General features: G+C 37.4%; 1 protein-coding gene across 4 annotated transcripts in view; it reads left to right on the top strand.

Annotated features, from left to right (window-relative positions):
* The window catches only part of DNAJC15 (DnaJ heat shock protein family (Hsp40) member C15), a 107,399-nt gene that overhangs the window by 68,649 nt on the left and 23,950 nt on the right, over positions 1-14,800 (top strand). For 2 of the 4 annotated variants that reach the window (XR_011427807.1, XR_011427806.1), the window contains exons 6-7: positions 9,364-9,532; positions 10,574-10,680. Coding sequence is in view for 1 of the 4 variants with exons in the window: in XM_023621641.2 (XP_023477409.1) it covers positions 9,364-9,434 (71 nt within the window). In the remaining 3 variants the exon portion in view is untranslated. Of the gene's footprint in view, positions 1-9,363; positions 9,597-10,573; positions 10,681-14,502; positions 14,557-14,800 lie in introns of those variants that run through there. The other 2 variants (XR_011427805.1, XM_023621641.2) reach the window with 2 other exon arrangements.

Below are 14,800 nucleotides of genomic sequence, written 5' to 3'. Positions count from 1 at the left end.
TTCAGAATTTTGAATATATCATTCCGCTCTCTCCTAGCCTGTGGGGTTTCTACTGAGAAATCCGCTGACAGCCTGATAGGGGTTCCTTTGTAGGTTGTTTTCTTCTGCCTTGCTGCCCTTAATATTTTTTCTTTGTCATTAACTTTTGTCACACTTACTACTATATGCCTGGGTGTTGGTCTTTTACATTGATAAGGTTTGGAGATCTATTGGCTTCTGTCACATGGGGTTTCTAGCTTTTTCCCCTGGTTTGGGAAGTTGTCAGCTGTCATTTCTTTGAACAAGCTTTCTGCTCCATTCTCCTACTCTTCTCCCTCTGGGACACCTATAATCCTAATCTTGCATTTCCTAATTGAGTTGGATATTTCTCAGAAAGTTTCTTCATTTCTTTTTAGTCTTAGTTCTCTTTCCTCCTCCATCTGAACCATTTCTATATTCCTATCCTCCAGACTGCTGATTCTACTATCCATAATATCAGCTCTACTGTTCAGGGAGTTGACATTTTTCTTTATCTCATCCATTGTGTTTTTCACCTCCAGCATTTCTGATTGGCTCTTCCCTATAGTTTCAAGCTGTTTTGTGAAGTAACTCCCGAACTCATTGAACTGTCTGTCTGCATTCTCTTTTAACTCATAGAGTTTTTAAATGATAGCTATTTTGAATTCTTTGTGATTTAGGTTATAGATTTCTGTGTCTGCAGGATTGATTTCTGGGTACTTGTGATTTTCCTTCTTTTCTGGAGATTTAATATATTTTTTCATACTGCTTTATGGCATGGATTTGTGCTTCCACATGGAGATAGAATTTGGTTGCAGCTTCCACTTGCTGCCGCTTTGGGGAGGGGGCAGGAGCTGTGTAATCTACACCCACCAGGATCCCTCTAGGCTGTGCCTTAATGAGCCTGGGCCACTCCTTGGGATTGCAGAGGCCCTGTGGAGTCTCCCACCAACTGTAGGAAGAATCATGTGGGGTCTCTGGGCTGCTGTGCCTGCTCCCGTAGACCTGCCCAGATGTGCTCCTCCCTTCAGGACCACAGTGGTGTTATGGGCTTTTGAGGCAGCTGGGAGCTTGTTTACCCAGACTTACAGCTCTGCCACTGTCTGGTGCTAAGTTGTACCAGCTGTTGTGCTTGGTGGATGGGCCTCCCTGCTGGATCTGAGCCAGCACTGCTCCCTGGGACCGTGGTGGGATTGTGAACTCTCCCACTGGTCAAGAGTGATCACACAGGGGCTCAGGGCTGCTGCCACCTTCTCCCAGAATCCTGCCAGTCGTATGGCCCCTTCAGGGCTGCTGTGATGCTATAGACATTTATGGTACCTGGGGGCACTTTTGCCTGGGCCTCAGATACACCGCCGTCTGATCCTAGGTTGCACCAGCCTTTGTGCTTGGTGGATGGGGCCTCCCCACTGGAACTGAGCCTGAGTCTCTCCCTGGGGCTATGGTGGAACTGTGGGTTTTTCTGCTGGACCAAGGAGCAGTCACGCTAGGGCTCAGGGTTGTTACTCCCTGCTCCCGCAGTCCTGCTTGGTTGCACTTACCCCTTCAGGGCTGCAGCAGAGCTATGGGCATTTAAGGCAGCTGGTGATTTGTTCACCTGGGCTCACAGTTGTGCCGTGGTCTGCTCCTGGGTTACAGCAGCCTTTGTGTTTGGTGGGCACGGTCTCCCCACCGGGTCTGAGCCCAAGTCACTCCCTGGGGCTGTGGTGGGACTGTGGGCTTTCCCACTGCACCAAAGAGCAATCGTGGGGGGCCCAGGGCTGCTGTTGCCTGTTTCCACAGTCATGCCAAGGTGCACGCCCACCCTCAGGGCTGTGGCGGTGCTATGAGCACTTCAGCCGGGAGAGCAGTAGCTTGTGGGTACTGGGCTGTCTGGGGTCCAGAGAGTGTTCACCATTTCCACCACCTCCCCAGGAGCAGTCCATCCACCTTCCAATGTAAAGCAGCATGGGTCTCTCAGACATCCTGGGCTACTATGTGGGTATCCTCCGTTGATCAATGAATGCCCATTTAGTTGTAAGTTTGAAGGGAGCGAGACAAAGGAACCTCTCACTCTGCCATGTTGCTTGGAACTTGCATCTTCTTAATCGTCAGGTTGGTGTGCTAATTAACTCACATTAGTAATAAGTTATATCTGACTTTGAAACAGTTGTTAATTGTAGAATATTTGCTTATTTTCTCTGGTTAGGCACTGGTTAGGATTTTTTACTCAGATGTTTTGCAGATGTTTATTTATTTTTAAAGCACCCATTCTTAACCCACTTGTTTACCTGTTTTCTATATCTCTCGAGTGGTTTTACTTCTGTAAAGCTGGCATTTGATGCAAGAAAATAATAGAATCGTGACTAATCACTTTTCCCCCTCCTCCTCAAAGACACGTCTCAAGTCCCATCTGTGTGCTCAGAGCTGTGTTGATAATACAGAGAGATTTAAGGCATGATTGCTCTTTAAGGTATTTATTACATAGGTAAATAGACGTATGCTTTAAAAGATATGTCGCAATGCATGATTTCAATTTTCTCAAGAAGGAAGAGGACCTGGGATGGGATTACAGGCTTGAAGAGAGTAGAAAAAGTTTACAACAACCACTTGTTTAATATGGTAGAACTTTAATAAGCAAAGAATCTTGCTTCCTGGGAATCCTGGCTCCACTTCATATCAATGCTGTGGCTGGTGCTGGGCAAGTTACTAAACATTTTTGTGTTTCAGTCTCTTTATGTAATGAAAATAAGAATTGAGCAACTACAAAGGATGGTTGGAAGAACCAGATGAAATAATATTATTAGAATAATGCCTAGTCACTATCCTCATCACCATGGTCTTGATCATAGGTTTACAAGCCCCAGTGATTTTTGGACAGTATGAATTTGTAGTGTCATCAGACTACATGGAGGTCAACATATCTCCAGTATTAGTTTTTCAATAAACTTTTAAAAATTGAAATATACATTTGTAACAGTACACTGATCATAAATATACAACTCAATGAATTGTCACAAAGTGAATGCATTTATGTAGCCAGTACTCAGATTAAGAAATAAAACCATGTAGCAACTCTCTTCGTGTACTTTTCCAATCACTCCCTGCTCCCCAAAGGTACCACTATCCTGGCTTTTGGCTTTTTGGCTTTTCCTGTTTTTGAACTTTGTATATAAAGTAGAATCATATCATGTGTAGTCTTCTGTGTTTGTCTTCTTTATTCTTTTTGTATTATCTTTGTGAGATTTATTCATGTAGTGGTGAATGCCGTAGTAGTAATTTGTTCTTTTTTGTTGTGGTACAGTATTCCATCCTATGAATATCCTACCATTTACCTACTTTTTCTTCTGGGTTGTCTCTTTTTCTTACTCACTTTTGGGGGCATCATATATTCTGGTATTCTAGATATGAATCCTTTGCATTGCAAATATCTTCTCTCTGTGGCTTGCTTTTGCCTACTCTTAATGGTGTCCATTCATAAACAGAAATTCTTAATTTTAATATAGTCCAGTTTTTCAAACTTTTCTTCTCCACTTAGTGCCTTTCTTCTTTTGTTTAAGAAGTTTTTGCCTGTCTCAAGGTCATGAAAATAATTTCTGGAACCTTTATTATCTTACATAATTATATCTGTAATAAACTGGAATCGATTTTTGTATATGATGTGATATAAGGGCAAAGTTTTAATTATTTTTATATAGGTATTCCACTGGTCCAGCGTTATTTATTGAAAAGGGTATTCTTTCCCCCAGTGACCTGCAGTGTTGCCTTGTTATAAGTCAAGTGACCGAATATTTATGGAAATGTTTCATATTTTCTCTCTTTTTCCATTGGTCAGTTTCTTTATGCTTGTGCCAATACCACACTGTTTTAATTTGTGTGGCTTTATAACAAATCCTTATTTCTGGTAGTATAAATCCTTCAAATTTTTTGTTATTTAAGATTTTTTGACTATGTTTGGCCCTTTGCATTTTAATATATATCAGGAATTATCTTGTCAGTTTGCTTGTGCACATGCGCAGGCACACAAATACCGATTCACACACAAACCTCCTGGAGTTATGACTGGGATTGCTATGAATCTGTAGATCTATTTAGGGAGAATTGATATCTTTCAAATTTTGAATTTTCCAATCCATGAACAGACGTATCTCTCCATTTATTTGGGTCATCTTTATTTCAACAAGGTTTTTCAGTTTTCTGGGTGGTAGTCATATGTATAATTTGTTAAATTTATTCCTAGGTGTTGATTTTTTAAATTCTACTATAAGTTGTGTTGCTTAAAAAATTTGTATTGTATATTTATTTCTATGACATAAAAATTGATTTTTATATGTATTGCTATTTTATCCAGCAACTTGTTAAATTTATTTATTAATTCTATGATTTTGTCTTTAGATCCTTTTAGATTTTCTACACAGTCGTGTCATTTATGAAGAATAATTTCTTTCCTCTTTCTTTCTAATCCTTGTTTCTTTTTTTATTGGGAACAGAGGGGAGCATTTATTACAATGACTAGAACCTCCTATAATATGGTGTTAAATAGCAATGATGATAGTAGGTATCCTTTTCTCATTGCTGATCTCAGAGCCAAAGGTTTCAACACTTTACTGCTAAGTATGATGTTTGCTATACTTTTGGATAACTTCTATCATGTAAAAGAAGTTTCCTTCTATTCTTAGTTTACTTAAAGTTTTTATTGTGAATGTGCATTGAGTTTTCTGCATCTACTGAGGTGATTATATGACATTTATTCTTCATTTTGTTAATGTGATGAATTACATTGATTAATTTTTAATGTTAAAGCCAGTCTTGGATTCCTGATATAAACCTAACTTACTGTGATATCTAGCCTGATTTGATAAGCTAGTGTTTTGTTTGATTTTGTGTCTGTGTTCATCTTATGCTATTTTCATCAAGGTTTGTTACCAAAGATATGCTAGCCTAATAAAAAGAGTTGAAATGCATTTTCTTTTTCTTCCATTTTTTGGAAAAAATTCACTGATAAAACTATCTTGGCTAGGCTTTTTAATTGTGAGAAGGTTTTTAATTACAGATTCAATTTCTCAAATAGATATTATTCTTTTGATTTTCCATTTCTTCTTATATCAGCTTTGATATGTTTTTCCTAGAATTTATTTCATTGAAATTTTAAATGCTTTGGTATGAAGTTGATTAGTTTTTCCAGAGAACCAACCTTTGACTTTGCTAATTCTCTTGAATGCTCATTTCTATTTTAATATTTTCCTTAATGCATAGGTTATTTACAAGTATACTGATTAATTTCCAAACAGTGGGATCCCCTGGATCTGTTTGTTACGGATTTCCAGATTGTGTCCACTATAGTCAATTAGTATACTTGATTTCAGCACTTCTCAAACTGTCTATGATGGAGAACTTGTTTTTTTCCCCAATTTCTATTGGACTGGCAACTTTTGTAAAATATAATAAAAATGAATTTATTAGAAAATTGAAATAAAAAATATATGTAAGATTTAAGCCCCAGTTTTTTATTATAGGTTCTATAGATACACACTACTATATTACAGGCTGTTTTTTTGGCAGGGAGGATGAGGAAGATTGTCCCTGAGCTAACATCTGTGCCAGTCTTCCTCTATTTTGTATGTGGGATGCTGCCACAGCATGGCTTAATAATCAGTGCATAGGTCTGCACCTGGGATCTGAACCTGTGAGCCCTGGGTTGCCAAAACAGAGCACGTGAACTTAACCACTATGCCACCAGGCCAGCCCTGATCAAATGGCTATAATAATTTTTAAATACTTATTCTCAATTTCTAAACCTATCTAGTTGCGGTCCAGCAACACTTGTAAACCAGCTCTAGTCCATGGAACACACAACCAATAGCACTGCTTACTGTGATTTGAGTCTTTGAAGTTTGTTGAGACTTCCTTTGTAGCCTAGCACATGGTCAACTTCAGTAAGTGTTCCACGTGCAGTGTAACAGAAGATGTATTGCACACTGGTAGGGTGGAATCATTCATGTATGTCATTTAGATCAAGTGTGTTCATGTTTTTCAACTTTTTGATATTCTTATTAGTTTTTCTTTTTGTCTAATTGTTCTTCCATGGATTACTGAGAAAAGTATATTAAATCTCCCACTGATTGTGGATTTGTGTATTTTTCCTTTTGGTTCTGTCCATTTGTTCCTTATATATCTTGAGGCTCTATTATTAGGTATATTCAAATTTACGGTTGCTTTGTCTTATAAGTAGATTGACCCTTTTAACACTATGAAATTTCCCACTTTGTCTCTAATATTGCTTTTGCCTTAAAGTGTACGTCATCTGATAATTAGTATAGCATTGCCAGCTTTATTTCTGTTACTGTATGTCTTTTTATATTCTTTAAAAAAAAAATCTCTTGTAACCAACATTTAGTTTGCTGGTTTATTTATTAATTAACTATATTGAGATATAATTTACATACAATAAAATCTATCTATCTAAATACACAGTTTGATGAGTTTTGACAAATGTCATCCATGTAACCACTAACATAATCAAGACACAGAACATTTCAAAACTTAGAAGGTTCCCTGGTGCCCCTTTCTTTGCCAATCCCTACCCCTTGGGCAATCACCATTTTATTTTCTGCTACTATAGATTAGATATGTCTTTTCTAGCATTTCATATCTCATCACAATACATTTTCTTTTCTTTAAAGATGGGCATCTGAGCTAACACCTGTTGCCAAATTTTTTTTTTTTTTTTGCTTTTTCTCCCCAAAACCCTCCCCCCCCGGTAGGTAGTTGTACATTCTAGTTGTGAGTCTTTCTAGTGGTGGCGTGTGGGACGCCACCTCAGCGTGGCCTGATGAACGGTGCTGTGTCCACACCCAGGATCCGAACTGGCAAAACCCGGGCCGCCAAAGCGGAGCACGTGAACTTAACCACTCAGCCACAGGCCGGCCCCACAATGCATTTCCTTTATCTCTAAGATCTTAGCCCTCAAGACCTGACTGACTTGGTAGACCTCCCGTGCTTTCATACTAATGTGTTATATTTTATTCAACTCTTCTAGTTGGTGTCAATGAGATGGTTGAACTAAAGCATAATAGTTCTTGATAACTAAAAGCAGAACAGCTCCAGGAGTATTTAGTGGGAGTACAAAGGTAGAGATCAAGTGTGAGAAAGGAATATTCTAATTAAATGCAATCCAGATGATTCCCCCAAGAAATTTGAGCAGGGTTGAAAGATTCAAAAGTATTTTATTTCTATTAATATAGGATATGTGTCCTAGTCAAGATTCAGTGCCAGAAACTAGATATTTTAAGCAGGAGAGCATTAAGTATAGGGAATTAGTGCTTACAAATTGTTGGAACGTCTAAGGAATAAATTCTAGACTTGGCCTACAAGAATGAACCCCCAAATAATTATAGAGTTGCTCTGTCAGAGAGGCTCTTACCTCATAGACTGCCACTGGAACTGTACCAAAAGCGTAGTTGCTTCTGCCACTACACCATGATCTTGTTTGCTAGTAGTAATAATAAAGAGGCCCAGCAAGAAAGCCTTTCTCACTTCAGCCTTCTGAATCTCACAAGATTGCCGTTTACTGATAGATCCTAATTTGGATCCAACACTACCAGAAGGGAATATAACAATTGTTGTTTTTGAGTTAGGAACTTTTCCAGGTTTTAGGAAGATAGAATGAGAGCCAAACCAGTTTCTACCATGCACATAAATTAAAAGTCCAGTGTCTCTCTAACTTAAAGAGGGTGAGTGGTAATTCAGTGTAATTCTGAACAAACTGTCAATTTTTTTCTGACATTGCCATCAATAAATATAATGTTTACTGACACTTTCGATTTTCTGTGCCTTTGATTTTTTTTCTGTCTGCTAAATGAGCGTATCATGGCCTGTGATTTAAATATCCAGAATGCTTATCAGTCAATTAAAGATTATGTTTGAGTTCAATTAACATTTTAATATTTGTTAAGGACATATAAGATGCCTGGCATTACCATGGTAACTCTAAAAATTTAAACAGCTTACCAAGATTGACATTATCCAAGATCATTTTGAAAGATAATCATAAAACCAGTTTATTTCCTAACCAAATACGTATGGAACTTTAATCAACTTCATTTGTAATTCTTATGTATGTATGTTTAAGGATACTCTATGATACAGTCCCAAAGTGCTCGATTCAGATCTTGATATGAAAATGTCAGTGGTATGCTCCAGGGCAAAAAGCTAAATATAGCTTCCTCCAGCATTGCCCTTTCTACTGCAATACCATGTTTGTTGATCTGTTTTCTGTGCTTTATTTTTCCTTTATAAAGTGGGTGGCTTTATCTAGGCCTTTTATTGATATCAATAAAAGGCCTAGATAAAGTCAGGACAATTTACATACCAATACCATCTAGATATTTTTGATTTGTTGTAAGCTACTGAGGTCTTATGATGTTTTCAATAGCTATAGATGGTTTGTACTCAAGGGAATGATAAAAAATAAAAACAGAAAGAGACTGGTGAACTGTAATATGATTGTTAGCTAGAGCATTAAGCAATGAAAGTGCTCAGGACTGGAAGTCAGAAGGCATACAATGCTTAAATAGCTTTTATGTGATGGTTTGGGGCTAGTATTTTTGTATGTTAGATAGGTTCTGTTTGTGATTAATAATGATTCTGAATTTGAAATTCACCTCAGTTTTCCTCTTGGTGTTTGCATTAGAAAGATACAAAGAACTCTAAAAAAGAACTGACTTTATTTTAGGGCATAGTAAATCTAAGACTGTACTCCATAAGTATTCTAATAGGATCATTTCAGAGAACAGGGAGCATTTCCTTTAACATTAGTTTTATTATCTTTCATATGTATTACTAATATGATTTTTAGAACTAGATAGTACATAGTTGCCTTTTCTAACATGTATTTTATTTTTATGAAAATATAGGGTTCGATAAGACTCTGAAAGATCCCTTGGGTTGCTTTATCTCCTTCAGAAAGATACCCTCCTTCATGGATGAATATTCTTCTCTTTAGAAAAAAAGTCTTGGAGAAGACCATTATTTTATTTACCTAACCATCCGTTTAATTTCAGAAAATTCTCTGGTCAGATAGGTAAAGGGTGATGTCTGACCAAAGAAAAATTTGCATGTTTTTCAAAGTATTCATGATCATAACTTTCTTTCATTATTCTTCTCAGAGGTTATCTTTGATTGTTGGGGATGTGTAGTGCTTCACTAAACAAATTTAATTTATGCTGTTGTGGTTTCTAGTCAGCTTATAAAATAATTTGTCAGAGGATGAATATGTGGGAAAATATCAGAGAATTCTAATTAAGAGCATTTTTTTTTAATTTGAAATTTTTTAAAATGTCAGTGATGAAATGTGTTCAATGCATTTATTTTTCTTTGTTCTCGCAGGTGGATCTCCTTACTTAGCAACCAAAATAAATGAAGCAAAAGACTTGCTGGAAGCAACCACCAAACATTGATTGATACTCAAGGACCACTCTGAAGGAAAAGAAGGGGGAACTTAAAAAAAAGAATTCTGCAAATTAATCTAAACCCTAGCCTTCATAATTTCATACGTGTACCTATTACAATATTTATTCCATAGTTAAGCTATATAATAATAAAAGATTAATAATCTGTCATTTTATCATCTTTAAAGAAATAACTTAAAATTCTATAACTGATCTTTTTCCTTATTTTCTTCCTTTTTTAAGGCTTTTTATTCTGTTAGTCCTAAGTATATCACCCCCACCTCAAAAGTGTGATCATCAGTAATATAACTGGGATTTATGAGCAATGAATAGAAATTTTCATACTGCTTCTATTTTTTACTGCTTATGCTTCTTACCCACAATGTTTCCTTAGAGGAATTTAGTACTCTGCCTATGTAAGGTGCTTTAAATGTTTTGAAACCAAACACTGGTTGCCACCTCATGGGGAAATGATCTGAAACTTAATGGAATTTACTAAATGGTGTCTTATAAAGTAATGGCTAGGACTTTTTAAAGAACTCTGCTCTCTCTGGAGACCCTGTAGCTGAAGCATGAGAACTTAGAGAGCTACTGAAATGATTAAAGATTTACAAAATGAGCCCTGTGAGGAAAGACTGAAAGAGCCAGTAGAAGTCTGAGGAATTCGTATTTAATTATGGTCTTCTGGTACTGTATATTTATTCAATTATTCATTCTACAAATATTTATTGACCACCTATAATGTGTAAGACACTGTAGTGGATCCTCTGAGAGTTACAGGTGTGAACCGGTCGTGGATCTGACCCAAAGGAGCTTAGATTTAGAGGAAAGATAAATCACATGAATACTATTAGAGAGATACAGATTATATGCTAACGAAGTTCAAAAGAAGAAAAGAATGTTTTAAAGTGAGAGCATCAGAGGGAGCTTCATAGAATAAATGGCATAGAGCTGGGCTTGAAAAACAATAAGAGATACACCATATGATTGGTGAATCAGAGTTGTTTCCCCTCAGGTCAGTCCGAATTAGCAGAAATAGAATATATTAATTAGTGTGATTAGAGTACAGAGTTTTTCAAAAACAAGGGATAGACACGTGGTCTTGTCTGGCCCTATAGTTTACACTGCATTAAATTTTCTCAAAACAGCCCCGGGTCATCATCAGTTTAATCCAAAGGTGAGAAAACAGCTTCAGATACAGTGTACCAGCATTATTCTCCAGTACTCTTCTTTACAGATCCTGGGTTCATCTTGGGTAAGCTGAGCTACTGTATTTCATTTATCTTAAAATACTTTTTTAATATTGTAGATACATCTTTCAATTTATGACATCCTGTAGTTCGGGAGTTCTCAACATTGGTAATATTGACATATGGAGCTGAGTAATTCCTCTTTGTGGGAAGCTCTTCTGTGCTTTGTAGGATAATTAGCAACATCCATCCTTGTACCTCTAAAGGCCAGTAGCACGCACCCCTTCAGTTGTGACAACCAAAAATGTTTGCAGACATTACCTGATGTTCCTTGGAGGGCAAAATCACCTCTATTTGAGAGCCACTGCTGTGAATGTTAAGTATTTTTTCTTTTGGTACATAAAATAATGGCCTGACTTAATGAATCTTAGAGTCACTAAAATATGGTTCTTGGTGTACAGTCCCGGCGCCTGTCCTCATTTTCTTGGTGCCTCGGTATTTTTCATTTTTCTGCTCACTGTTATCCCTGTACCTCGAATGCCCTCCTAATTCCCAGATCTCCACATGCCCAAAGCCTAGGGATATAGTTCAAGGCTAAGCTAAAATGTATCCCTCCTTTTCTGGTGCTTCCAGCAAAAGTAATATCAGGAATCCTCCGCCCTTTGAGAGCAAGAACCATCTCTCTCATTCACGACTACATTGGCACCCAATAAATATTTGTGGAATGAGTGAATAAGGTCCCATAGCACTTTATTCCTCACTTCCTGTACTTACAACTTGGTACCTTGTGAAACAACGCTTTGTGTAACATGCCTTATTTCTCCTACTAAAATGCAAGAAGCTTTAGAGCAAGAACCTGGTCTTCCATCTTGTAACCTCTCTTTAGTATGGAGCTGTTGCACTTAGTAAACACCATGGAGCTGTAAGGACTAAGAAAATGTTTTCTGGATACTATGCTTCAAAAAATGTTACCACTAATTTTGAAAGTTATGCTAAGAAGTGTTGGGCACCCTCAGGACACAGCTTTAAATCGACATCATATTTTTTAATGTGCAATGTGTTCATAAGACTTTGAGTCCCCAGCATTAGCTTGGAATTTCCTTAGTTCCCATTTTCCTGCCCAGCATATGCCCAAGAGTCAGACAGATCTGGTTTGAATACTGTCCACCTATTACATGAATTTGGGCAGTTAATCTGCAAGTGTGTAATTGCCTTATCTGTAAAATAGAGAAAATAATAATCCTATCTAATAAGATTGTTGTAGGGAGTAAGGGCATGTAAAGCATTTAGTCACATAGCAAATGCTCAAAAAATGTAATTATTCCTTCTTTCACTGCCCCATTTAATTTTTTTAAATCTTTTAGAATACCTTGAATTAAGGTTTGAGGTGTGTTCCAGTAATCATTTATTTTACTCTTGATCTGCAGTTTGGATAGTACATGGTAGAGAAGCTTGTCTCTGTTCCTTGCGGCATCAGGGGGCGCTGGAGGAGCCACTTCATGTGGCTGGCAAGTTGGGACTAGCTGTTGGCTGGGAGGTTAACCTGGGCTTGGCCAGGGGCCTCCGTTCCTCTCTACACAGGCTTCTCCACAGGGCTCCAAGAACATCATCACACCATGGTGGCTGTGTTACAAGAGAAAGTGGTCTGAGAGAGACAAGGAAGCTGCAAACTCAGCCTGGGTCTGAAAACTGGCCATTGTTCCAACAGTCGTAGAGCCTAGATTCAAAGGGAGAGTTTATAGGGGGCTGCAGAAGAATTAGTGGCCACCTTTAATATGTGGCAGGGCAGGTTTGGGATGTTTTTTTCCCTCCTTAATCAAATCAGTGCAGGCGTTGCTTTAAAAAAAGTTTCAGCAATGTAGAATTTAAGTGCAACTAGCTAGAGTAGTTTCAGATGATACAACTCCTATTTTAGGTAGATGTTAATTCAGTAGTCATTCTCTAAATGGCAATGTACTTATAAAATTGGATTTTAAACAGCTACCCACCCTCAACTCCTTAATATCTGTAAAAAGCTTACTTGAATGGTTACCTATCTTCGGTAAAGATTGCTTTTACATATTTGCTGTCATTGCATATTCTTCTTAATTAAGTTCTTGTTGATATTGCAGTTTCTGTTTATTCTTACATCTTAAATGCAATCTGAGGGAGCAGGAAAGACCTTTTAAAAACAAAACAATTACTTCCCAGATTCCAGAGAAAGTGTAAGTCAAATGGGCAGTTAATTAAAGGCGAGCACAGAATGCCATTTAGACTATATAGTTGATGGTGCCGATCTCTAGCATAAAGTCAAAAGTAAAGAGTGTAGTAAGGAAAAAACTATATTGATTGTGGAAGACATTGTTTTATTTAGTGTTCAAATAATTTCCTTTATTTGGTTTGAGATGCAATTTAGTCATTTGGCAAATATTGAACATTTAATATGTCAGGCAGTAAAGATATAAAATAAGTTCATTGTTAAAATGTGTAGTATGCTCAAAACTAAATAGAAAAAAACCAGCTTCTTAAACATAGAAGCTGTTTTATTTTGCGTGATAGTTTTGAATTAAGAAATATTAAGGGTTGTATTACTAGGCATGCTTGTGATTACTCAGCAGGGTCATTAGAAATAACATTTTATCCAAGTACAGAAATCCTTTGGTTGTCATGAGGAACCTTCAACACAGAAAAGAGCTTTTAATGACATATCTTCACCACATTTAGCAATTAGCTTAAGGTAGTTTAATGACATTTGTGGGAGAAGATGAATCAGCCTGGCCCTTAATGTCAAAAATATGAAGTTTCTCTGACTCAACCGCCTTAAGATGAGCTACCGAGACTGCAGTGAGAAGTTGAATATCCAAGTAGGCCAGCTCATTTCGCACAGTGGGAACCAGGCCGTCCACTGGCACTCTGCGCCTTGCCCAGCAGTCACCTCCTGGATAAAAGCCTCTGGCTACAAGGATGATTTGATGGCACTGAATAAATGTGTCAGCATCGTGCCTGCCTCCTAATGGAAAGGCAACCCAAAGAGCATATCCTGTTAACACCAGATCAGTATCATCTTCTTGTCAAAAACATTCCATGAATTATGAGCCAAAATTTTATTTATGATGGAGTTACACACATTAGGAAATTAGAATTTTTGTTAGTATAATTTATTAGCTGAAAAAGTTGAGAAGGTCCTCTGGACTCATTTTTTAGGTGGAATATAAGTGAGCTGGATCGTTGCCCACCAGTGAAATTGCTGGGCATGGTAGACAAAAATGTTCCTTCTAATGATTTTTATGAGCTGACTAGCTATTGTTCCCAGCTGAGTGCTCTTTTCCTTTTTTTATTGTTGCTGAGCAAAAGAATTTATAAAAGTTTTTTTTATTAAAAACTCTGCTCAATTGAAATGCAAGTTCGTTAAGTACTGTTCATTTCTCTTCCTGCCATAATAACCCTATCACCCTCTGCTCTATTCAACAGTGCCTGGCAGCACTGATCAACATTTTAAGTCTGAACAGACTATTACGTAGATACAGATATGCAATCTCCAACATCAAGAGGGAGTTTACTTTCACCTGGGCAGAATATGATCACTCGGGCTAGGTGTTGGCTGTACATTTCAAAATAGTACCTCAACCTACAGGCAGAAAATGCCGCTGGAAAATTAAATCAATAGTGGAAAACAGTTCTATTTTGACAAGATGAAAATCACATTGAGAAGCTAGTTCAATATTGAGATCTAAGCTATGGTGCTAAAGACCAAGAAATTAGAATCAGCTCATTTTCATAAATCCAAAATATTTTAATAATAATCACGAATGCTTGTTGAGCACCTTGTGCCTAGCATCCTACCTGCATTATCTCTTAATTTTCATGGCACCCCTAAGATAGGTACTATTTTTATCCCCATTTTACAGATGAAGAAAGAAAGGTTGGAGGAGTTTAGGAGCTTTGCCAAGATTTCATATCTAGTAAGTAATGGTACTGGGATCCGAATCCAATTTGATTTGACTTGAAGCACTTGCTCTTTACCTGTCCATTATATTGTACTAATTCTAGATATGTAGAAATCAGAATGAAGGGGTTTGCGTGGCTCTGGCTCATTCTTTGATGTTTGTGATCTTGGGTTATAGATTGCAAAAATAGGTTTGGGGAAGGATCCAGTGTCATTTGGCATTATGAGCAAGGAGTACCTAATATCTTTAATTCTGCTGG

Source organism: Equus caballus, chromosome 17 (genome assembly GCF_041296265.1).
Source record: "Equus caballus isolate H_3958 breed thoroughbred chromosome 17, TB-T2T, whole genome shotgun sequence".
NCBI classification, from domain to species: Eukaryota; Metazoa; Chordata; class Mammalia; order Perissodactyla; family Equidae; genus Equus; species Equus caballus.
This window is presented reverse-complemented; position numbering and strand designations above follow the sequence as displayed.